This window comes from the organism of the source record quoted next, unplaced genomic scaffold (assembly GCF_019419815.1).
Source record: "Pyrus x bretschneideri cultivar Hongxiangsu unplaced genomic scaffold, Pyrus_bretschneideri_v1 Contig1, whole genome shotgun sequence".
Classification (NCBI taxonomy): Eukaryota; Viridiplantae; Streptophyta; class Magnoliopsida; order Rosales; family Rosaceae; genus Pyrus; species Pyrus x bretschneideri.
Genome location: NW_025999390.1, coordinates 10,085,603 through 10,111,198, shown reverse-complemented (window position 1 = coordinate 10,111,198; position 25,596 = coordinate 10,085,603). Strand labels below are relative to the sequence as shown.

At 36.7% G+C, this 25,596-nt stretch overlaps 4 protein-coding genes across 4 annotated transcripts; 1 reads left to right on the top strand and 3 right to left on the bottom strand.

Annotated features, from left to right (window-relative positions):
* Positions 1-4,435: 4,435 nt before the first annotated feature.
* On the bottom strand, positions 4,436-5,896 carry LOC103932748 (36.4 kDa proline-rich protein). The gene is made up of 2 exons (XM_018643844.2): positions 5,232-5,896; positions 4,436-4,697 (listed from the first exon to the last, which is right to left on the bottom strand). Exon 1 carries the CDS (start codon positions 5,825-5,827, stop codon positions 5,246-5,248), a length of 582 nt encoding a protein of 193 aa, XP_018499360.2. The 5' UTR covers positions 5,828-5,896; the 3' UTR covers positions 4,436-4,697; positions 5,232-5,245.
* Positions 5,897-14,106: 8,210 nt separating this feature from the next.
* Positions 14,107-16,385, top strand: LOC103932745 (F-box/LRR-repeat protein 25-like). The gene is made up of 3 exons (XM_009342389.3): positions 14,107-14,550; positions 15,039-15,879; positions 15,977-16,385. The coding sequence occupies exons 1-2, from the start codon at positions 14,428-14,430 to the stop codon at positions 15,594-15,596; spliced, it is 681 nt and encodes a 226-aa protein (XP_009340664.1). The 5' UTR covers positions 14,107-14,427; the 3' UTR covers positions 15,597-15,879; positions 15,977-16,385.
* Positions 16,374-18,846, bottom strand: LOC103932744. The gene is made up of 3 exons (XM_009342388.3): positions 18,079-18,846; positions 17,528-17,712; positions 16,374-17,061 (listed from the first exon to the last, which is right to left on the bottom strand). The coding sequence occupies exons 1-3, from the start codon at positions 18,578-18,580 to the stop codon at positions 16,651-16,653; spliced, it is 1,098 nt and encodes a 365-aa protein (XP_009340663.2). The 5' UTR covers positions 18,581-18,846; the 3' UTR covers positions 16,374-16,650.
* A 913-nt stretch (positions 18,847-19,759) lies between these two features.
* Positions 19,760-24,196, bottom strand: LOC103932743 (putative clathrin assembly protein At5g35200). The gene is given in 16 exon segments (XM_009342384.3): positions 19,760-20,316; positions 20,319-20,591; positions 20,715-20,827; positions 21,018-21,093; positions 21,190-21,336; positions 21,617-21,694; positions 21,787-21,867; positions 21,960-22,025; positions 22,114-22,179; positions 22,265-22,315; positions 22,448-22,531; positions 22,773-22,873; positions 22,947-23,088; positions 23,267-23,364; positions 23,477-23,546; positions 23,633-24,196. Coding segments are annotated over 16 exon segments (1,632 nt in total). The 5' UTR covers positions 23,729-24,196; the 3' UTR covers positions 19,760-20,226.
* Between the last annotated feature and the right edge of the window lie 1,400 nt (positions 24,197-25,596).

Sequence of the window (25,596 nt, the reverse complement as noted above, 5' to 3'; positions counted from 1 at the left end):
TTGAAGTGGCCATGTGCAGCAGATTTGACTGGTCCCCTCGCTCTCCTCCTCTACTTTAATCCCTGCTGTGTTCTTGCCCATTTCCAGGGCCAGATTTACTGGGATATTGTTGTGATGCTAAATCCCTCTTCTTTTCTTGATTGTTGATTAATAATAAACTACCCCACCATGTCTGTTGCCCAGATATAGTTTTGACATGGTATCGATTGCTGGAATCGGAATTGTGTGTGCTCCGGTATAAGTATGTTGCGTATATCATTTTTTGGCAGTGTTAAACTGGCTGTGCTTGTGCTTGTGTGTTTTTGCCTTGTAGGAGTTTACTCTTTACTTTTGTTTGTGCACCCATTGGAATTTTTTTTTTATTAATTAATGAAATATTGCTATTGTAAAAACAAAAAAAAACTACCCCACCAAGAATTTGAATATAATCAATTAATTACACAACTGAAAGAATATCTGTAGTTCTTATGGGTGCATTCTCTCTCTCTCTCTCTCTCTCTCTCTCAGTTATGTTCTACAATAGAAGCAGCAATTTTATTTAACCAACGTCTAGCTAAGAAATTGTGGAAGTCCACCTTGGGTCAGCAGAGGTGAGCTCAAGGTACGTGGATCTACCTTATTAAAATATGAGCGTTAAAATTACTAGCCACGAATAATCGGTGACACTTCGTTACAGTAAAATATAATGCTTTATATCATCTCTGGGTACTGTACTACTGTTAACTTTACTCTAATTAAAGCTACAGCATTCTCTCTCTCCCTCTCTCTCTCTCTCTCTCACAGTCTCACTAGATGTTCATGAGTACGGCACTCCCAATCTGAATGATGTGAGCGGACGGAGGATGGAATCAAAACATTAGGTAGTGGTGGCCTTCAAATCAGAATGTGGTGGGTCACAAAAGATTTTTTAGAGTCTGAGCCGGACGAAATAGGTGGTTCGGTTTTTGGACCTAAAACTTTCTCCTCTCTCACCCATTAGGGTAAGGTCAAAGTGAACTTTCATAACATGTTCTGTAACGAGCGGTGTCCGCTCACTGAATTTTATCTAGTGCACATTAAAGTTACACGTATCAGAAAAAATTGTTAGAGAAACCCTCGCCCACCTACCTTGTCGTTATAAGTTACAGCGCCACAGTGTATGTACATGGAAGTTGAACTGACTGAAGACGTCTATCACTCTTTCTTTTGTTGAAGGTTGAAACAATAACAGCACTGATTAGCAAAAAGCTGGATTCCTCAAAGCCCATAGGAATCCCAAAACCAGCTGCTTTTACATGCATGATTGCATGCTTACTAGAAAATATCATTTTGCTGACAAATTTTAAGCCAATAAAGCAAAACTTTGTCGGCAGTCCTGTCCTGACGAAATATTCGAATTATCGGCTACAAACTAATAGATTTAAGCCGACAAATAATTTGTCATAAAAAGTAGGTTTAGCCGAAGAAACATCTATTAGTCGATCGAGAATATCATCGGTACATTTTATTAAAAAAGGCGGGATGTTTTCCTCTCTTAAAAATTAAATTTTTTCCAAGTACTGGGAAAACGAAAAAAAGATGAAACTGCTGGTTTTTAGAGCTTATCAGCTATCGCACCCTAGTGAAAAAAAAAATTAATCTAAACAAGGAAAAATAAAAATGTTGCCGCACCCTAGATTTGGATCCCATTGCTATCTCCCTTCTCAATTGCTCTTCTTGGATTGACCATCCTAGCAGCGATTCTCGTCTACCACCATGTCAGCTACTCTCCGTTGCTGGTGCAGCTTCGCTATTGGTTCTTTATACGATTCTCTCTCCTATCAGAAACCCAGATCCAAACCCAGTTGTCGACACCCAGATTGTTGTAAGTCTATAACCTTTCTCTTGTTTGAAATTTCAATTTTCAAGGTTCGATCCATCTATATTCGCTTAATATGTAATTTGGAGTTTATTTCTTCTTTTTTTATTTTTTGGTCAATATATGCTTTCAGGGGAACCCCAGCAGAGGAAATGCTCTTCCTTTTATCCATCTGTGCGATCTCTAGGTATTCTCTCAATTCCTCACTCAATTGTTAGATTTTGGGGTTGGGTAAATCGATTTTAAAGATTTTGGTTGTGGTTTGGGTTCTTATTTTGTTTTACATAGATGGGGCTTGACTGTGGTTTAAGTTTTGTTTGATATATTCCCTGCACATTGCAAAATTATGGTACTATTTTGGGGGTTTTGGTGTGCAAGTCCATTGTTTGGCTTATATATATATGTGGTTTTATTAAACTAAAATAGGCGCAAGTCCAGTGTTCTTCTTTCGAAAGATTGCTAATAGCTTGGTTTGACAAGTGCAATGTGACATTCCACATCGCCCAGGAGAGTGATCCTTAAATGTATATTCTCATCCCTACCTAGCACGAGGCCTTTTGGGAGCTCACTGGCTTCGGGTTCCGTAGGAACTCCGAAGTTAAGCGAGAAGGGGCTTGAGCAATCCCATGATGGGTGACCCACTGGGAAGTTGCTCGTGAGTTCCCAAAAACAAAACCGTGAGGGTGTGGTCGGGGCCCAAAGCGGACAATATCGTGCTACGGTGGTGGAGCGGGCCCGGGAAGTCGTCCCGCCCGGGCCGGGATGTGACATGCAAGTCCATATTAAATTAGTCTTGTCTTGAATTAGTATTGTTATTTTTATTCCAGGTGCGCCCAAAGCGGACAATATCGTGCTACGGTGGTGGAGTTGGGCCCGGGAAGTGGTCCCGCCCGGGCCGGGATGTGACATGCAAGTCCATATTAAATTAGTCTTGTCTTAAATTAGTATTGTTATTTTTATTCCAGGTGCGTATGCTTCAAGTTGATGTAGTTGCACTTGCTTATGAGGCTGGTGATGGTGAATTGATCTCAAGTATATCGTATAAATTATCTCTCTGTTACGTTTTCTCGTGGGTTGCTAACTTGTGTTACTCTCCCATTCAGCTGATGCCAAGAATATATTGTATATTTTGTCCCTCAATTATGCAGAACACACTGATCGAGCAAGGAGCTTTGTACATGTAAGTTTGATCTTGCTAGGAATATATTATATATTTTGCTTTCTCTGCCTTTTGTTTATTCTAAGTATATGGACGAATAGTTTGATTATGTCTATGCTAGAAATGAGCAAAGAGCATTGTGTAAGCAATTTTGATTCCCCAATAAGTTACAACTATCGTCATTAATACAATTTGATCAAGTTGTGAGAAATTTTTTAATTTTGAGGATTTTCTTTGTATTCTCGAGGGCTACTAATTAATCCCAGAGTTGAATATGTTTTAATTATTATTGCGTAACTTTTTGTACCTTCTTCGTTCATTTTGATTTGCATCTTATTAAGGGACTAAAGAGTACCTCTCAAATGGCCGGTGGTCTGAGATGTTGATTGCATTAAAGTATCTTCAATTGAATGTATCTTTTTCATCTAGTGTGAATCAGTGCAGCTCCATAATGTTTTTACTTATATAAAGATTCCTAGCTACAATTTGATTGTTTCGGTTTTAAGGATGCTCCTTCTTATGTTGTCATACATAATAATTACCATTTGTATTATTTTTGCAGGATATTATTGTGATGCTATTGCTAAACCGATACTGAGGAATGAGAGTAGGATAGGATTATTGTATAATATAATACTTTGTATAACCACTGTACATATACATATTACTAATCAAAGCAGCATTATTAGAAATTATATTTTGTGTTTTCAAGCATTTATATTTTTTTTTATAAATTAAAATTCTCTCCTGACAAAGTTAATTTTGTCGGTAGAGTAAGGCAGTGCCAACAAAATATCTTTTCCGACGAACACATCTTGTTGGCAAAACGGTGCATTTTTGTAGGCTTAAAAATCCTTTTCCGACAGAATTTTTTGTTGGGGTTTAAGAATGCCGATGAAATATGTTTTGTTGGGAAAGAACCACGTCATAGCCGACGAAATGTTGAATTTTGTCGGCTAGAGTCTTGCACGCCATGTTTTGCGAGACAAAATGGCCGACAAATTTTGACTTTTGCCGACAAATTCATTTTGTCGGTAAAGTCAAAATTTCTAGTATACATATGGCTGTCAATATTTGACACAGCTAGCTGGTGAACACAATATATGATTGAGTTAATACGAATCTGAATTTACATCCATTGTGTTTTAGGTCAAATTAATGATATCAATCCCAAATTAATCCTTAAATAAATAAGTAACTTAGAATTACAAGGACACAATTTGTCATTAAGGTTAGTCTATCGGTGAATCCGGTGTTGAGCAATGAATACTGAATAAAGTAGGTTAAGTTTGGAATCCTTATATAATGACGTGATCTAAATATTGTAATATGTTGTAACCCGTTCAAATAATAAGGATATGCGACGTCAATTGGAAAATGTAGAAAAGAAAAAGAAAAGGAATCGATCGATCGAGTACGACATATATAAGATTAAAAGCTAAGACAAAGGCATCTTTGATTGCTTCATTTGCATTCCTGAGATAAAACACACATGCATGCAACACTCTTCTGATAATTAAAAACAAATGGTGTGTACAATATCACATCCAAATTAACATCAGCTCAATACCATTAATAATCAAAAGAAGAAAAGTTTGGGGGGAACGTGAAACAAATGGACGTAGGGAGGGGAGGCTCGACATCCTCTCATGACGATTATTTCCTCCCTAGCTCCTTCTTTGGATCCATCAATCAAGCAACCTGCAATGCCATAAATCATGACAAATTCTGTGATCAGGCAATGTTCATCAGAGAAAATTGCTGTGCAAGTGTGTTTTTGTGTGTACGACAGCTAAAGATAGATCTAGAGAGAAATTTCATTAATAAATTCCTATTTAATTATATATGTTATGACATATTAGTATGGGATGTTTTTGTTGCTTCAGATAGAACAAAATTGCTTGGATTTTTGGAGCCCTAAAAGAATACTCATTTTCCAACTTCCCAGCCTATAGCGATCTAGGAATGATTATTATAAACAAAAAAAGTTACTCTTCATCAAAAAAAATTATTTTATGATTTTTTTATATGTTTAAATTTTAATAGGACTTTTCTTAGACTGTTACTAACATTTCCCAAAACAAAATATAACTTTGTGTAAACAAGAATAGAATAAAAAATCCACCTACCCCAAAAAGTTCATGTTTCAAGTTAGGACTACGGATTTGAAATATAATGTACGTAAGTGCGTAGCACTAATTAAGTAATGACTTAATGATTAACTTAAGTACTTACCTAAATGTCTTGTTCTAGAGAGAGCAAGTGTAACCAGGAGGAGGACTCTTGCCACAAGTGACAAGGAGCTGGAGAGCCAGTGGGACAAAGATGTTGAGGTTAAGAAGCTTGATTTTCAGAGTTGTGCAAAGGCACACTGCAGCTTCAAGTTCAGCAAGCCCTTGCAGCACCGGGCAGCACTCGTTCACTGCCGGGTCACCCAGCCCAATGTGGACCAACCCGCCCAGAAGATCCACACAAGCACCCAGTTTCAATGTGTCAATGGGGCATGTGCCCTTGGAAGCCGGACTAGGTTTCCCTGGAGGTGGAGGGCATGGTGTCCCTGGACTTGGTGGATTCGTAACTGGTGGTTTGACAATGGGCGGTATTGTGACTGGTGGTTTTACGATGGGAGGGACTGTGACTGGAGGGACTTTGACGCCAGGTGGCTTGACATGAATGGGTGGAACGATTATAGGGCCTTTGGGAGGTTTCGTAGGTTTAATAGGCTTGTGCTTTGGCTTGCCGCAATAGCCACAACCGAGGATTGGAGAGGCTGAGGAAATGAAGAGCAAGCAAATGAGGAAGAGAGCATGGAGCTTGCTGGATTCCGCCATGTCTGTCTCTCTTTGAAGAGAGAGAGAGAGAGAGAGAGAGAGAGGCAGAGTGCTGCTGTGGTAAGGGTTTGGAGTGAAACGAGGGGGTTATATAGGAATATAGTGACGGGGTAGGACACTAAATTTTTAAATTAAATTTACAAACTAAATGACGTGTCATCAATAGTAAATAAACACATTATTCAACCCTTAAGTAATAATCTAATCAACAACAACCACATCATCATTTAGTTTAGCAAATTTAGTTAAAAAATAGGGTAATGCTAGGGAAACTAAATATATAGACTAAATTTTATAAATTAAATGATCTGAAAGTTAATTATTGAATTATTACTTAAGTTTTGATTAACGTACTTATTTCTTATCGGTGACACATCATTTAATTTATAATTTTATCTACAAATATTATCTCTCCAACATTACTGATCCTATCCTTCGCAGAATCAACCCCCCGCTTTTTCTGTAGTGACGAGTGGAAGAAAACAAAAAACCCTAGAAAGCACATCACGTGAACATGGGGGCAAGCAGCTAAGCTCAAAAAGCATCTGCCAAACTTTGCAAGTTGGCATGAACTTTTTTTCTTTTTTTGGAAAACTCTAGTTGGCATAACTTATTCCTTATGTTTGCATGAATCCATTTGCAATTACATGAGTAAATTGAAATCCAAAATATATAAAATATGAGAGAACCTCACAATTTATTGATAATATGAAAGGTAATAAATCCTAGCATCCTAAAGGTGGTTTATATAATGTCTCTTAGCTCCAAACTTTCTAGGAGTTCGAATAAGAAACAAATTAAACAAATGATAAAATACCAAAAACATCCTAAAATTCTAAAATATGCATATCTGACAACAAAGTATGCTTCTATGTAGTTCATCATGATTCCGTTTTCTTTGAAATGGCTGATTATTCAGAACCCAAATAATCACTTCTAGAAAAAGGCACATGAGATGTTTCTCTGTAAAATCACTTAAGCTCGAAGATTTTGTGGAAAAGCACATCTCATCTGCTTCTTCTGATGACCTTCCTATTTACATGCATAATCTTGGATATTTTATGTACTTAGAAGGAATTTCCTGGTTAAACTACAATCGTGAAAAAATCTGAGATAGTGATCATGCAAGCATGCATGAAACTAATTAATGAGCTTTTGGTGATCTTGGGATTGATGGGGACCAGGGGTTGGATCCAATGGATGAGGATCCTCTCCGGACTCTCATTGTTGGGATCTGAAGATCAATCAAAATCGTGTCCGTTCATCGTACATTGTGCGGTCAGTTTTCGTTAAGTACTATTTGTGTTCAATTTTAAATAAAAAATTCAAAATGATTTCTGATCGCACGATGTATGATAAACGGACACGATTGATTAATCCTCTAAATCTACACAAAGAGAATCCAGATAGAATCCTAATTCGGATCGAATATGGGTAGCTTGCATGCATGTTCTGCGTAAAACCTTGGCTGGTCTTTTTTGTTGCAACGTATGAAAATGTTTGTTTATTTTTATTTTTATTTTATATTTTGAAAAAACCTCGATGGTATAAGAAAAATTTTATTGAATCAAAAAAGAAAGTTACACTTAGTAAGACATACTTCAAGAACTGCTCCAATCATTGGAGTAAAAATCAAATTTTATATTTTAAACCCATCCCAACTTGCTACAACCCTTGAGCCAAATATAAGTTTTAACCCAAAACTTATTTTTGGGGCAAATTCCGGCTAGGATTTAACATTGGGTTAGTGGCCTCGCCCACTTGTGAACATGGGCACTAAGTGTAGTCTATGTAGGGGCTGCCCAGGGCCCCCACTTCAAAGGGGCCCCAAAAAATTCTATACATTGAACGTATAAATACAGAAAAAGTAAGAAAAATCATAATTCATTTGTTGGTGCAGGGGAAATGTTCGGCTTCCTTTTTCTTCGAACTTGCTTTTCAAATTTACTCCTAATCCATGTGTCCAAAAGCAAATAAAGTTATAAAACTCAAGTCCCCTTGCAATCTATTTTTCTTTCAACTTCCAATCTCTCCATTTCTATCGAATGTTTAAATCAGCTATCACATGGTCTTGAAAATTGTACTTTAATCATTTTGTCTTTCAACTTCCCAATCTCTCAATTTCTATCGAATGTTTAAATCAATTATCACATGGTCTTGAAAATTATACTTTAAGGTAATCCAAACTTTGAATTTATATTTTGCTTTTCAATAATTTATTATTAAATGGTTTATTTTAATATTCAATTCGTTAGTGTGATGTTGATTTTAGAAAAAAAAAAAAAAAACAAGAGATACAATTGGCGTCGTTGAATTTATTATATTCGTCAATCAAATTTTATTGTTCTTTATTCTCTTGATCAAAATTTTTATTGTTCTTCACTCTCAATCTTAGACTCACTGCAAACATTTAGTATATTTGTATATAAAATGTGAGATGTAATATTTAAGTAATGTTTGTATATCTATCTTCTTTTTATGTTAAATTTTAATGATATTTGATGTAGAAAATTAGAATAGACTTTTTTTTTATTTATTTAGCGAATTATTTTTTATACATATCAATGTACAAAAAATTGGAGATCTGAGAACTTTAGGTTCCTACTTCGAAGGCTCCTCTAAGGCCCTCAAATTCTTAGGGCGGGCCCTGCTGTTTTTATCTTCACGTGTTGATGGAATGGGTTTATGTGATATAAGTGCATTTTACCATGTCCAAAGAGCATCTTTCTTTATACATTTATTCAATTTGGACATAAATTCGATTTGGAGGTGACTAGATGTATATCTATGAAATGTGATAAGATTTGTAGTTGCAGTAATGTGAATTGATATCTTATTTCCTTCCCAATAATGTATATTTCTTTTTGTGTCAAATAATTAATTGACCTCTTTTCCAAGAAAAAAAAAATTAATTGACCCCTCTATATTTCTTCTCTCCTAAACCAGTTTCACTAGTGTTATTCAACCCCTTTCTGTGCTTCGTTTTCTCTCTTCTATCATGCAATTCCTGCATATCCCACCTATAAACTTACATTTATATATATGATTGGTTTTCTTTGCTTCAATGATTTTTTACATTACGGGTTAGATTTGAGTTGAGCCATACAATAGGTCTATGATAATAAAATAGTGTTAGACACGCCATTCATACGAGTCAAACCTAAAACTCTTCATTTACTAATGAAGAGAAATATTACTACATAGATCGTAAAAATAGTTTATTATAATTTAAATTGCATGTGTTTGGTGACCATCCCCAAAATATTATCCCTAGTTTATATTATCTTTGACCACATGCTGTTATATATAGCGGTGCATGTGTGTGCGCGTACGAAATCCCATATATCTGTGGCTTTCTTTTTTCCTAAATTAATTATCAACTGGAGCACAAATAGTAAATCCCATTTATTAATTTACCATTGCTAAGGCAAATTTTTTGACTTAATGGTTGATTATTTTTTGATTATGTGGACGGTGATTACACATGCATGAAGAGTGAACGTATATAAATATGATTGAACCGATTGTGATCGCAAATACCTTGGTGCGTCCCAAAGTGGTAAACAAAACGCCTACTAGGAGCTCAAAGTTCAATTAAGCCCAAACCGAGCCTCTTGCTTGGTCACAGTCAAATGAACTGGACAACAGGATGATACGTACACGTACAGAGAGAGAGAGAGAGAGAGAGAGAGAGAGAGAGAGTACTGGTGGTGCTGTAGATTTTAGGAAACACAGTACAGGCAAGCATGCATGTGAAATGGTGGTTGAGGAATGGAGAGAGAAAAGTGTCAAGAGCTGGAGGATGCAAATTGAAATGCATGGTGGGGATGGAAGTTAAGTTATATAGATCAAAGGCTTATATGAATTGTAGAAGATATATGTTATGCATGCAACTATATATGCCTGATGGGTCTCAATAGTTTTAGTCTCTCTCTTTGTATATTATGGTCCGTGACTAAATGAATGGCCATGAATTGGGAAAGCATATGCAGATGCAACTACCTAGCTGTATGGTTTTGGTTGCTTGTGGTATCCGTGATTTTGCTTCCCTCGTCTTGATGTGATCAGTCTCCTATCCCACTGCCAAGTGTTTTATGATTTTTCGCACATTGTATTTTTGTACTTTACACTTTCCGATTTATATTTATATTCCTTGATTAATTTTAAATTTATTCATTTCAAATGTTAAAAATAAAGTGAGCATGGATAGAAAAGGAATATACAAAAATAGTTTCATGCCCATATATAAGCCCTTTGTAATTAACTAATATCTCTCCAATTTTATCTCTCATTTGTCATAGAGTGAGAACCAAATAATTGATGATATCTCCACTTCCAAATCGTAGTATATACACACACACACACACACATTACCACTGATTATATGCATGTACTGACGGATCAGGATATATATAGATCAGGATATATATATATATATATATATATATATATTACCACTGATTATATGTATGCACTGACGGATCAGGATATATATACAAAATATTATCCCCACTTGGTTTTAGTTTTCTGTGCCTGGATATATAATAATTAAGCGTAAGTTTGTATTTTTCAGGGCTCTAGGCGTTGTAATTTGATTGTCCATTGATATATGGTTATCTATCACTAATTACCCTAAACCCTAAATTCTCAGGGAATAAAGTTTATCACGAGACAAAAGATTTGACTACAAGTCTACAACCCTCAAACCCACGCGGAGCACGCGTTATACATGTACTGTAAATATAAAGTAACGAGTACTGTACATATATAAACACACACACAAATATAGTACTGAATACGGCTACTGCTGCGAGTACGACTACTGCTGCTTACACTACGACAAAATTAGCTTAATGTGTAGGTAAAATGGTGATGGTTTTATACTATTGTCGGATAAGATGTTTTCAACAAGTAATTTAGACACTGTCAAATAACAAAACATCATTATCGCTTATCTTAGACATAAACAATAAATATCAAACATAACTGACATTAACTCATTATTATCTAACAAGAATAGCGGAGCGGCAAAATTCCCGCTCTCCACCATATCCATATGTATTATTGTCGTATAGTTTTTACTTTAAATATTTTCATTATTTTCAAACTATTCCTGTCGGATACAAACTATTCATGTCCGACTGTATTTTTATTATTGAAAATGTCCTATCAGTTGTAGCCGACGAGGATTAGTGTAATCTTGTTTGCACCCCTTAGTATTCCTGTCGGATATATATTTTTTATTTTTTTATTTTGTCCCGGTTGGATACGGAAAACCTTTTAAAGTTTCTGTCGGATAATCGGGCAATCCCGTCGGATATCCTTCCAAGTTCCTGTCGGTGTGCAAAATCCGACAGGAATATAAAAATACCCTAATTCAAAACCCTCGTGCATCTCCTTCTCCTTCACTCTCCCTACGCCGCTGCTCTTCATTTTGTAATTCCATGTTTTCCAGAGAACTCTAAATCGAGTAGGACTCGAGAGCGAGAGAGACTGGTGCGGCTGCAATTCTACTTTTGCTTTTCCACTGCCTTCCAGGTATTTTATTCTTCATTATTTCTTCCTTTTTACTCTTTCCAACTTATATTTCTACCATTATTTTCTTCCAATTTTTTTTCTTAATTTTTATATTGTGGTGAGAAATATTAATTTTTTTTCTCTCTCGATGTTTGTGATTATCTCTACTAATTAATAAAACACTATGAAATTACTAATTTAACTCTTTAATTAAAACAGAACGTGAATAAAAAATATGGGCAGAAATGTAATTTCACATAACCAAATTTTGCAGTTTCTTTTCAAATCCTCACCCATATGTAATTCTAACATATCTCTAATTAAAAAATGGTGGTGCTATCTACACACCTATTTTTACCTCTCACACACCCTTCTCAATTTCTGGCCATCGGATCGAATGAATTGAAGAAGATCAATGGACAAAAATTTAACAAGGGTGTGTGAAAGGTAAAATGGGGTGTGAATAGCACTACCCTTAAAAAAAATTCCCACCCTCACATTTTTATCACTCTCTTCCACTTTCCTTTTAGTTCAAAAACAAAAATAAAAAATTTTCACACACACTTCGTGTGTGCCCATATGCTAATTCCTAATAAAAGAAACTTTCGTGATTAATTATATTCTTGAAAGTTTGTCTCAGATTTTTTTTTTTTTAATTTTTGTATAATAAACTAGTGACTCCATTCAAAACTTACTTTATCCTGGATTTTTTACAATATATGTTTGATTTTTTTTCAACCAAAAGCAATGTTTTTTTTTACTTATTTTAGATGAGTACTAGCATTTGCCTACCCATTTTGTGTGTATGAACATATTTTTTTAGAAAATAAGGAGAGAGAGAACGTGGGGGAGTGAGAGGTTTTTGGTTTTGGTTTTTTTTTTAACATTGGATGTATTTTAACATCACCAGTAGGTGAGGCTTCAATAAAAAACAGTAAAATTTGGACCTATGAAATTACATTATTGCCCATCATTTTTTTTATGTGATAGAAGACTAAGTAGTCTTTTCACCCTCTTTTGATTAATAAAGATGGTTTCATTAATTAATAGAGATTAATGATGAACTCATGGATAAACAATTCGAGGAGCAACTTGAGCATCCCGAAAGCGGTGAGATTTAGTTTATTTGTAGATGCTTTCTATTTGTTGAGTTGTACAACATTTTTTCCTTACTTTTCAGGAGAAGGCTGAAAAAAAAATAAGGCCGATCTTAGTAGCAAAACTATGAACCACACAACAGGATCAAAGACATTCGCCAGAGTTCAGGAAGAATTAATATGTGTGTAGTTCATTTTAATTGATTAATTTAAAATTTATTTAATATATGTATTATGATCAAATTTTTTTTTTCCGTTGACTTATAATTTAAGAGGAAGGAGCATGAAGAAGAACCAGATCCTGTTGTTTTCTTTCGCATGACCATACTCGGAAAGATAATACATGGATTGATGAAACTGCTCAACAAAAATTGGTATTTGATTTTGTATGTATTTGTATCTTCATTTATCTTATGACTACTAATCTTCCATTGTTATTTATTTTTCATTCAATTTATTTATCTTTGTCTTATCGCTACTATATAATCTTTCATTATTTTTTTTAATATTATATTGTAAGGCATCTATGCAGAGAGTGTCGTCCAATCTAGGGTTGAGGCTGGAGACACTCCTGAACTTCGTACTCAAGTCTATGTCGAGGAGATGAGTCCTACGATTAGGAATAGAGTTCGAGGTTTTGGACATGGGGTGACACCTTAGATGGTCTCGTATACTCAAGAGTTGGATGTGTTACGGGCCCAACTTCAGCAAACACAGACGGCGTAACAGATGATGATGATGTTTATGCAAGCTATGTAGCAGCCAGAGACTCACCCGCACAGCCCCCAGGCAGCACAGCATTCGGGCCCGAGTCAGCCACCTCATTCTTCATATCCTATGTATCAGATGCCTATGCAGCGGTCACCGTTTCATGTGCCAGGATATCGTCCAGAGATACCTTCTTCCGGTTATTCAAATCTTTCCACAAGTGTTCCGGTTGGTGGATTTTCTGGATTGTTATCTAGTGGTATACCTGATGTGGACATGATGATGCTTTTCAGAACACAAGGAGGATCATGGGCACATTTGGTTCTGTTGATTAGATTATTTAGCTATTTTTCTATAAGTTTCATACATATTCGCTAGGAAAAATAGCTAAATAATCTAATCAACAGAACCAAAATATGAATGTGCCCCTGCCCCTGATCCTCCTTGTGATGTGAAAAGCCTCATCTTGTCCATGTTAGGTATACCACCATACATTAATCCAGAAAATCCACCAGCTGGAACACCTATGGAAGGATACGAGTCAGCGGAAGAAGGTATCTCTAGTTGAACACCTATGGAAGAAAATCCGCCACTACTCTCTGTCACATTAAGCTAATTTTGTTTTATTTTTCACACACCGAAATCTCAGTGACAAAACCGAGAACTTCGTATGACGAACCCGAAATCAAAATCTCCGTCACATTAAAATATATGCAATATATCAAACTGTATTTAGCGAGTATGTGGTGAATGACTACTTCACAAGAAATGGGGCAAATATTTTGGTGCTTTTTTATCTAACGAAGCGCAAAATGTGAATTGTGGACGTGTTTTTTTTTTTCACCAAAAGAACACTACAACTAAGAGAAAAATTTACATGCAACAAAGTAAATGTAACTAGCTAGTAGTAGACTAGTAGTCACCTATACAATGTATTTTGTGAACCTCCTGATTGTATTAAGCCTCTCTCGATGACAATTTATTAGACATTTCTAGGCGTTGTGCCATTTTGGAGTTTCTTTTTGCGCATTAGTCCCATATCTCTCACAAAAAGAAGAAAATGTATGTAACTGAAGAAAATGAATATGTGAAAATCGTTTTCCTTCCGCTCCCACGAGTAAAACGGTCATTTTCCACCTTGACACGTGGCAAAAACAAAAAAAGCATCCTTGGTAATTATAATTACACTTTGGGATCAGTCTAGCATCGTTGGGATCGGACAATTGCAAATTCACAGGTCATTTGTTTGTTCGCAGGTTTTTTTTTTCGACTTTTCCGATGAAGATTTGGGCTTTGCGGCGTTTCTGGCCTTCCATGAGAAAACCTAAGCTCTTGGAGATGAAGAGAAAGCGCCTGATATCATCTGGCAATGAAGAACAAGGGCACTCTCCTCCAACAAAGGTACTTTCTTTTATTTATTAATTTTAAAAAATATATAATGATTTATTTATGTTTGAATTAAATAAATTTTCAGAAACTTTGTTTGGTATTCAATTCGAGACTCGTTTGGGTTTTAAAAAATAATAAATGTAACTAAATTACTTAGTACTTGTTGGCTTTGAAAACAAAAAAAAAAAAAAAAAAAAGAGGATCCGAGAAGGATACCAAATGGACTCGTAACTCTTTTTTCATTTATCAGTTGTCAGATATTCGACCTTGTGACTTTTTCCAACGTTGAGAGTGTTGGGTGTTGTCCCACCTTGAAAAATGAAGCTTTGCCTCAGTTGTTTAAATAATTTTGCGCCTCTCGCTCTTATTGTCATTTGGTTTTAAAAAAATAAAAATTCTCATCGAAACAAATTAAGATAATTCTCAGATAGTTAAACAACATTATGCGATTTTAGGAGTATTTTGAGTATTACTTTGATATTTGATCTATATTCATGTAGTGTGAAACCATTGGCAAGGATCGAATCAGTAATTTGCCAGATGATGTTCTTCATACCATAATCTCGTTGTTGAGTACGAGGGAGGCTGTAAGAACGAGCGTATTGTCACGTAGGTGGAGGAACATGTATGCATACACATCGAATCTTGAATTTGATTGGCGCGACGTAGTTTACCTGCCACTCCAAGTCATGCCCGATGGAACAATTTTCAGGAGAAATGTGGATTATTTTCTAGCAACGTTAGAAAGATTCTTAGCATGTCATACGGGTTCGAAGGTTGTCTCCTTCAAGGTTCTCTGTTTCTTTCCATGTACGTACGTTCTTCAAGTCAATGACTGGATCGATTTTGCCATCGGAAAGGGTGTGGAAGATCTTGACCTTGCCTTTACTTGTGACAACCCACCTAAGTGCACTGGTTGGAGTGGCTTCGACTATTTTCCTGCTCAGATCCTTTTGAATGACGAAGAATCCAAATTATGGCGTCCTTCCTTGCGTGATGTAAATCTTGCTGGACATGTTGAGCCGCACATGTTTTCTTGTTTGAACCTTGAACATTGAACATTGCAATGGTGTTTTGGATTAGAAAGATTGTGCATTGGTGTTTCTCTTTAATCTTTGAAGGCGCTGGTTGTGATCCACTGCGAAGGGTTAAAGGGGATTGAGCTCAATGCCACCAGCCTTACCAGTTTTCATTACAAGGGCAATGAAATCGAGTTCTCCTTCGAAATGGTCCCCAATCTGGAGGAAGTGTATGTTATGATGCTGGAAATTAATGTGGTTCCGACTTACGCTTGGTTAGAGAAACAACTTCCCCATGTCAAGACCTTAGCAGTTGTCCGAGGTAGTCCCAAAACTCTCTTGTTACTTGGTTTTGCTTTCAACGAACTAACATGTCACGCTGTATTTATCTTCTATTTCCTCCTTGTCTTTCGTTGCAGATTGGGCTTACAGTTACTGACCATTCAACGAAGGCTCGGGATTTAAATCGGTGTCTCATTTGGCCTCGAATCTTCCCTTCACTGCATCAAATTGCTGCTGTAGATGTCTAATGTAAACTTCAGATTGTGCAGCGTTCTCGTAACCCGAACTTGCATTTTGACATGTCTAACGTCGCGATCCCACCTTACCATGTCAACAACATAAAGTGTTATGGAGGGGGAAGAAAGCTAAAATTATAGTGGCACCATGTGGTGATGGTAGCAGCATTTCTGGCTCTATGGCCTGGTCCAGAAATCTGATTTTCGGCATCGGCTCGGCAGGATTTAAGGATCCGAAAACAGCCACCCTCTTTGTTACTCAGAAAACTCAAGTGTTTTTAAACTAATAAAAGGCAAATTTTGAAATAAACTTCATTTGCATTATTAATTTCAACAAGGAAGCCTTGTATAAGATGCTGATACCCCATATATAAGTACACAATGCATCCCACCCAACCCGAAAAACCGAAAAGAAGAAACGAAAACTTTACAATAAGTTGGCAAGCAAGCTGCTGCCAAATTTGTCTAATCATATTCATCTACCGCAAACCAGTCACTTGAATCCTCACCTTCTGAATCTTTCCCTTTTGACCGACCAGCCTTTTTCTGGCCACCCTCAGTTTCCGAGCCTCGGTTCAGCTGAACCCAGTCATTTGATCCACTAGGTGAACATGCCCTGGCATCCGTCCTTGCCTTAGTCCTGACTGTCTGCTAGAAAGGTCATTCTCTTCGTCCTCTAAATCGCTGAATGAGATATCGTCTTCAGGTTCATGTTTTCTTTGGCCATCCACTAAAGTGCCAGAACTAATACTTGCCCCTTCAGACCACTGCTCAGTGCCCTCTTCGTCATCGGTCTTTAACCTTTCTGCCATGTTAACTATCTCAGTCAAGGCTTCCTTCTCTTGAGATGAGACTTCCTCCCCTCGTGTCTTCCCATCCTGGATGTGCATTTTAGGTGAAACGAGAATTGACTTCTCTGGGGCATCCTCCTGTGTGTTCCTCTTGTTTTGAAGTTTGTGCAGAAGTACGTCTCTTGCTTCAACAATCTGCAACGAAAGGAGTTCTATTTTCAAAATAATGGGTTTGCCCCAAGTACTCTCCGAAGCTGCAACGTGGAATTGAACACGTCCAAAGTTCTAGGATACTATAAAATTGGTTACTAAGTTACTTAAAACTTATAACAAATATAAGGAGCAAGCAAAGGAGAGACGGTTGGAGAAACTACAACATCCAACGAAGTTGTACAAGTGCAGCTGGTGACAGGTTATGCACGTCATGCCCATTTCTCGAGCTCTAACTTGTGCAAGCTGCAGTTAGAATGGTTATCATAGAACCTTGTAATAAATATCTCCAATATAATAAAATGAAATTTATGAAGACGCGAGCGCTCTGAATTCTGGTTAAAAGTCAATCTCCAAAGTGTCCTCAAAAGAAAATTGAACATAGGCATTTATCGGGCATGTAAATACGGATATGAACCATGACAAAAGACGGGAAAGATAAACTTCTTGCCTTGGGGGTTGATAGAAGCTCAAAATCATGTTCATTTAGTCTTGGAAGCAGCAACAAGAAATAGATCATCCAAAACTGCTCCTCACTCATGGAACTGCAAAGCTGGACTCTTAAATCTGCAAATCCCGGAACCAATTGTTCAACAACAGACGCATGCTCTTTCTGAGCATCCGACATGCTGAAATCTGCTAACAGAACAAGCTCAAATTCAATCAGCATAAAATTGCCAGCACGAACGTCACGTCAGTTTGTTTCAAATTATAATGTAAATCTTTGTATTCCAAACACGAACAGATTCAGAGGTCTTCGATACCAATTTCAGGATCAACCATTACAAAATTAGAACACGAAAATCCAACCGCGCGAAAATCACAGCGATTGCATAAACAGCTTTCTGAGTAGATTTCGATTTCTTCGAAACAAAATCCAAAGCTTCCTCGGCTTCCAATTCACAATCCACAACTTCATAGGAAATGTAATACAGCAGACGCAAAGAAAACAGGCAAAACAAGCCATTGCATTCAAATTGAAGTGGAAGTTAGCAACTTTACCATGATTCAGCGTCATAGGAAAGTCGATCCAGCAGTCCGCCATCACCGAAATCTCGGCGACGAAAGCGAGAACTTCGTCCGTGATCCCCGGCACTTGACCGCCACCAACATCGCCGTCGTCATCAGCGTCTCCGCCTTCTTCTAAAGCTTCGTTCTGAAGCTGCAGCAAGCTCGATGCGAACTTGGAGATCTCGGTTACGGCTTTGTTGCTGTTCGTAGAGAGCAGGGAGAGGCCAGTCTTGAAGCTCCCGCCGATCTCCACCAGATCATTCCGGATTCCCAAAAGCGCCTGCGACTGCGACAGAGAATTGGACGAGGGAACGTCGTTGTTTGATGGCGGTGATGGCGGTGATGGAGGTGGAGCGAGGAAGGTGGCGACACCGCGGATTTGGCGGCCGAGGGTTTGGCGGAGAAACGACAGGTCGTTTTGCGGTTGGTTGGGTTGTTCTACATCACGCGGGTCGTCGTCGGGTTGGCGGGGAGAGCTGAAGAGCCAAGACATTGTTTGGTGGAATTCAACTTGTTTTTTTGGGGATTTGTTGGGAGAAAATCAACAGCAACATCATGATGATGATGATGATGATGATGGGATTGAAGGGCGTGAAGAAGAAGCTCTCTCCTCTTTCGTTTTTTTATTTTTATTTTTATTTTTTGAATTTGTAATTTCATATATTCTCTTAACTTTGCTTCTTTTTTCTCTTCTAAGTTCTAACTCTTGAGCGTGTGATTAGAGGTGGTTTACTGGTTGATTAGTGTTTTGCATTTAACTTTTTGTTGGGTGATTCTGTAGTGAAGACGGTGACGAAGATATTTTTAAGATTTTAAGTTAACTACTAAGGAGTGAGGATGGTGATAGCAACTTTAGTTATTAGTAATCCGATAGTATTCTTCTTTGCTCGAATGATACTATTTTATTTTAAATGAAGAAAAAATCAGGTAAGATTAACTCTTTGACAATGATCGCCGCATGCAAAGCACCTATCCTCCGCCCAAGGGATAAGAACTGTTACACTCAGAATTTCTCCAACCGTCCTTCTTCAACAAATTTATTGATAATAAATGAAAGTAAACAAAAAATCTTGGTGATACTTCTGCTACACAATGCACTTAAGAAAATTTACGAACATTTTTTATGAAGGGCATTTTGAAGATGTCCTAATCCACATAATAAAACGGCTTCCAAATTGTGTAAAATACATGATTAATAATAAGACCAGGGTAAAATTTGTGACTTAATAAATAAAATTGCTTTCAGATGACGTAAAATATTTAGGAAAACTAACGAAAAGTTCAAAAAAAACTTTAATTTTAATGAAAAAATGACAAATAAAGATGTAGTGAATAGTACCAAGGAAAGGTAAAAATGTGATTTTTCGTTAAAAGTGAACAATACTGGAAGTGTTTCGTTAAACTCCCAAAACATTTTCCTTCCCATGTAGTTACATGGTCTTGTTTAAACTAAAAATCACATTTTTTTACAAGAACTACGAATAACAACCCGCAGTTTTTAATCGGTCTCAAAATTCATTATATATCAGTATTTTCGTGAAACTTTCACTAAAGCTGAGTTACAACTTACAACACATTTTAAAGTCGGTTTAGTGAACTAAACAATCCAGACAAGTAATTATACCATAATAAAAGCCATTTTAGCATAATAGTAAACAAGGAGGAATAAAAATGTTGTCCAAATGAATAATAATTAATAAAAATAGCCAAATTATACCCACAAATCAAATTTCATGTAAATCCTTGTTACATATTTATCAACAATCACAAATTTTACAAATAATTCATTTCTATCACTTTACAGAGGGAGGCAAGAACAGGAAAAACAGAAACACAAGCATCTCCTGCTTGAGTTTGTCAACAACAGCAGAGCATGTCAAAAGAATTTACTGCAGTCCATCTGAATAACATTATTTTCGATCTTCAACGCGAATCGCCAAGTAGCTCAAACTCCTCCGACTGTTTATTTAGCAAAGAATCTTAATCCTAGCTAACAACTGCTGCACATACAAAACACATGGTAAACGTCTCTCCCTCCGCAGTTCGGCTGCCTCAACATCTAAAACTGACTATTTGTTCATGTCCCTTTCTTTCTCCGGCTGTAATTCTTGATAAAAATCTGTTGCTTGGATGGTTCGTTTATAAAAGGCCTGTATATGGGTTGTATGCTTGGACAGGGACGCCGGGGCCATAGGGGTGGGTGGGGGCTCCATGAGGAGTTCCGAAGGATTCGAAGACATCTGCTGTTGTTGGCCCATCATCATCATCTGCTGTTGCTGTTGCTGCAACATGAAGGCCTGCTGCTGGTTTGCCATTGCTGCCATCTGCACAGAATGCGGTGCAGCCATTCTGTTGGATGCATAAAAGGGGTCATGAACTGGTTGTTGCATCATGGCACCAGTCATTGGAGCAGGCTCCCATGGGTTGTGGCTCACATTCTGATTGCTTCGTCTGATTGCATCGTCATATAGGCTGTCTAGTGTAAGCAAGTCTAACCCTCCCGCCTTCACTCAACATTTGAATGGCGTCATTAAGGGAGAAAAAGGAAAGAGAAAGGAAGTGTACTGACTAAATAATTGTCATACATGTAAACATTAACATAAGGGAAATTGGTAGAAGAAGCGTACCAGTTTGCTAGAAGCCACAGCACTCTCATTTGAGCTCGGTGCTGTAACAAGTGCCAATTCCCAACCTGTAGCTCCATTTGCTAGAGTTGGAGCCATGGAAGTTGGTTGGTCAGCTGCAAGAACCACAATATAGCATTTTTGAACATCAAATTTATTTAGTGTGTTTTCTTCTTAACCAAAGAAGAAGATAACGAGTTTTGTGCATGTTTCATAGAAAAAACAAACTGACTCTATCGTAAGTTTAAACCTCAACATTCTGATGACAATTATGACCTATAGATCATTTTTGAAAGAGAGACTTACAAACTGGAACAATTGCTAAGGCCAGTGCATTCTTGTCATCTAACTCTTTGGTATTTGGAACAGGATCATTCAAACCCTAGCAACAAAGGAAGCATACTTAATTAAACTTCAGAGGGTCTACATATGCCAATATTCAAGAGAGAATAACTCAAGAAGGGTTATGGTGAACTACCAGCAAATCAGGCTGTTCAGCTTCAGGCGCTTCCACTTTCACTGGTTCAACTTTCACTGGTTCAGGTGGAGGTGGTGAAGGTGGACGCGCCTCCTCCTCTGGGGCCTTTTTGTACTCTATAGCCAAGATTTCTTTGGGGGCAACCACCTGCCAGATTAAAAATTGAGTAGCCAATACGTCATTTTCCATCAGCAGGTAGAGAGTTGACAAAGGTTTATTTAAGTATTTTCACAAGTACAACAACAGATTCAAAAAGCCGAACTTGGATCCGATTTTTTCATGGTTGAACCACTTAAGTATGTCAAACAGGTTACCATAGCTTTTGCTAATAAGGACATCTGATGATCCACTATTCGCTTTCCTAATCAGGAATAACATTGCAAATCTCTTCCAAAATAACTGAACTAAAGAGGCAGCACTTTCATACCTGATCCTTGCGAACTGTTGAGAACCGGGGAGCTTCTTTCACATACTCTTCCATGGCTTGTAAAAACGATGCAGGAGGCTACATCACCCAAAATGAAATCAAGTTGAGAAAATTATAAATTGTCCAAGGAATGCAATGTGTAGTAAAAGGAAATGCTAGTACAAAGTCACCTGCTCAATCTTAATAAACCTTTCTCCGCGCCCAATATCAAGACTTTTACATACTTCATAAAACTCTGACAGTCTCTCTGCCTGAAACATGTAGATGAAAATTTAAATGTTGATGCATAATATAACTCCCCAGTCTCCATCGATTAGAACAGAGATATTCGCAGAAAAATTACCTGCTGCCCTGCCCTCCGATATATATCCAGGGCCCTCATAGCGTCATGGCGTTGCATCTCAAAGAACTGTGAAATTAATCATCATCATACATAATTAGCTTATAGTGCAACCTTCAAATGGTATATTCCAACATAGCAAAAGATCAAATCCTACCTTGTCAACCAAATTGACTGTTCCATCACTTATAGCTTGATAAATCTTGATGCTTTCAGAAGCAACCTAATTTAATGACAGACGACAATCAGAGGAAAAGAAATCATATTGGCTAGTCATTCAGCTAGAATTTATTGCAAGGGTCACCTACCATTGAAAGTGCTAACTGAACCACAAAATTATGGACTGCTGCCCCTTGCGGCTGCAAAATTTAAAATTGGTTCTGTCAACAATTCAATAACTGACACATGATTGAACCCATATTCGTGTTTAAGCATTAGTGGCCCCATACGATAAACCCATTGATTTTGAAGTGGTGATATATGAGACTTGCCTGGCAACCAAGTACACGAAAGAGAAGCTGTTGTAGGGCAGGCAAATGCTCAAGCAATTCGGCAGTATCCAGATCTTTGGTCCTCTGCACCATAATGTTAACTATTAAGTTGCAAACAAAGCTTAGGGATAAGAATGTGACTTGAATGTGTGAATAAAAAAATAGCAATAAAGCTTCGAGGGAAAAATTAAAAGCAATTGCAGGTAAATGAGATTCTGATAAATTAAACAGTTTTGAAATGTCAATGTGCCATATTGACAAAATTATGTAACTGAAATGGAAGAATAAGCCAAAACAAAGATGACAAAGAAAATAAACTTCTTACTGGGCGATCCATCTCAATGTCATATTTCAACACACGAAAGCATTCCAGTCTCTCCTCCAAGAACAAGGCATAAGTACGGATCCAGGTAGAATAATCCCATGCTGGGCAGTAAAAAGGTCAGTTTTTGAATAAATAAATAGTATGAGAAAGAGAGACAGGGAAATATGGAGGTACCATTTGGACTGGAATCGTCTTTGAAATGAGCTAAGTTAAGCATATGGCTTCGACTTCTACCATAATTCATGAGTTCTTCGTGAAATGTGGGGTCCACTTCCCTCAAAGCACGATGAATAACAACTAAAGTTTTCAATGCAACCTAAACACCAACCAATAATCAGTTTGTCAAATTTCAAGCAAGAAAAAAATGCAACTTGCTATATTTGTCTAAGAATGATAATGAAGATGAGGACTATTGCTCTTATAGATATAGAAACAAAAAGTTCCTGGCTATGGATGAATTCTTGTATGTTTATCAGATGAGTAAATGCACATACCGCCCAGTTATGTGTCTTTGCTAATCTCCTTGCAAGAGCGTGGATGCAGTATGCGACATCAGCACGAGGTCTTGTAGCAGAAACAGCAGCAAAAATGGCTTCACAAGCATACAAACATAAACCGTATCAGTCATGATTTACCAACTCTTTCTTCCAGATACAAATCATGAAAAGTACAACATGCAGCTCATCTTCACAGAGAGAATCTACCTCTAATGTATTTTTCCTTAGCTGGACGCTCAACGTGATTCGTAGCTTTGACTATCGCAATGTCCAACTCCTGCAAGAATCAATCCCCAATCATGAAAATCAGATACATCATAACAGCGAGAACCATCGAAAACAACCACAAACAAACCATAATACCTTGTAATCACTATTGACTTTAGCCAACGAAACTGTGGTGGTGTCCTTGAGGGCTCCAAGAGCTTTCCTGATGCTCTTCTGTGTACCTCCTGACATTCTCCCTCTCCTTTATCTACAGAAAATCCAATCTTCAACGGAACCCAAAAAAACTCAATCTTTTCTCCACTCCACAAATCACAACCAATAAATAAGAAGAAATTATCCAAAATACTAAACCAAACTATAGTATTCAGCTTACCCACCACTCCAAAAATCAAATTTACGATAATTTCAAATACAAGCTGACAGAAAACTCCAACAAGCTACATAAAACCCTAAATTTCCAATTTCCAAATTCCAACTTCATAATTCAGATCCAATTAGCTAAAAAGTGAACAGATAACCACATGATAAACTAAAAAGTTGAATAGTTCAGCATAAAACACTTATCACTGACTGAATTCCAATAAAAAATTCGCAATCCAAAACACCAAACACAAAAAGTCAAACCTCCCAGCTGCAGAAATCAGTAGTAGCAGCTCAGAAATAAACGAAAAATGGCAGAGGAGTGGGAAAGCTGGAAGAGAAAGAGAGATCGGAGGACATGACTTACCTGAAAACCAGTTGATGAGGAGAGAGAGAGAGAGAGAGAGAGAGAGAGAGAGAGAGAGAGGTTCTGAGAGAGAGCAGAAGAAGAAGAAGAAAAGTCGACCAGAAGGATGAGTTCGGGTTTGGTTGGCCCGTCGGCGTCTTCGACCATTACTTTCTTTTTTATTTAAAATTTAAAATTTCTTTGTGTTTAATTATTTAATTAGTTTAACTGAAGTTTCCCGTCTGATAGAAGAACAGAAGATACGGCTGTCTGAGATGGGGTATTAATTCTCTACGATGCCTCCTTCCGTGCTTTTATACTCCCCTCCATCTTCTTTTTTTTTTTTTTGAGTGCATCAATATTTTTTTACACTAAAAAAATAGAAAGTTCGGCTAAACCACACAATAGACAGCTTAATTGGTATCGCATTCGTCATCATGAGATTCGAATCTAAAATCTCTCATTTTTAAGTGAAGAGAAATACCACCAGACCATAATACTGATTGACTACTCCCCTCCACCTTTAAATCTCATGTTCTTTTCTTTTTATTTTTTCACAAATGATATGATATTTATAAAGTGAATAATACTAGAGAGACTATTCATTTAAATTATATTTTGTAAATTATATAACATGATCGTCGACAATGAATTATTACTTAAATATTAATTAATGTGTTTATTTCTTATTGTTGTCACATCACATAATTTGCAAAATGTGGTTTAAAGAATTAGTCTATCTAATATTACTCTTTTAAATTAAATTCAAAATGCCCTGAACATGATCTCATTAACACATAAATATTATATTGTATTTTTAAAAGTTGAACCATAAACCTTTTCTGACTAAGTAAAAATAAGAACTGCACAATCTGACGAGTTATGTTTTTTTTTTTTTAACAATAATCTGCACAAAAAATAATTAGTTGTAAAACGAAGAAATATGCAAAGGAGAAAGACACAAAAAATAACTAGTTATTATTCTTATTTTGAAGAGATTTTAAGAAAATATACGAAGATAACTAGTTATTATTCTTATTTTGAAGAGATTTTAAGAAAATATAAGAAGTACTTGTAACTAATGGGATAAAAAAAGTAAAGGAAGATATGAGAAAAAATTGTTACTGTTGTCGTTGTTGTATTATTCTTTATCTTGAATATAGTGAATTTCATTTGGCCATAAAAAAGGTGATTTTTTATTAGATGAATAAAGATTGATAAAACGTTTTCACATTACATTTGTATCGAGTGAAAAAGAAGAAGAAAAAGAATCATTTAGGAAAAGTTTAAGTTAATTGGACATTCCTTGAGTACGTCTTAATTAATCAAACAATTCATGATTAATCAAATCATAATTGAGTAGCAAATCCAATTTGATCTAATATGAAAGTTA

What these genes read in the sequence shown, in the direction of transcription:
- LOC103932744 (XM_009342388.3), bottom strand. Translation starts at nt 18,580, where the DNA reads ATGTCTTGGCTCTTCAGCTCTCCCCGCCAACCCGACGACGACCCGCGT. An exon ending in TCCTATGACGCTGAATCATG is followed by an intron (nt 17,713 to 18,078) that starts GTAAAGTTGCTA and finishes TTCTGTTAGCAG; the next exon opens with ATTTCAGCATGTCGGATGCT. An exon ending in AGCTTCTATCAACCCCCAAG is followed by an intron (nt 17,062 to 17,527) that starts GCAAGAAGTTTA and finishes CTTTCGTTGCAG; the next exon opens with ATTGTTGAAGCAAGAGACGT.
- LOC103932745 (XM_009342389.3), top strand. Translation starts at nt 14,428, where the DNA reads ATGAAGATTTGGGCTTTGCGGCGTTTCTGGCCTTCCATGAGAAAACCT. An exon ending in GGCACTCTCCTCCAACAAAG is followed by an intron (nt 14,551 to 15,038) that starts GTACTTTCTTTT and finishes ATATTCATGTAG; the next exon opens with TGTGAAACCATTGGCAAGGA.
- LOC103932748 (XM_018643844.2), bottom strand. Translation starts at nt 5,827, where the DNA reads ATGGCGGAATCCAGCAAGCTCCATGCTCTCTTCCTCATTTGCTTGCTC.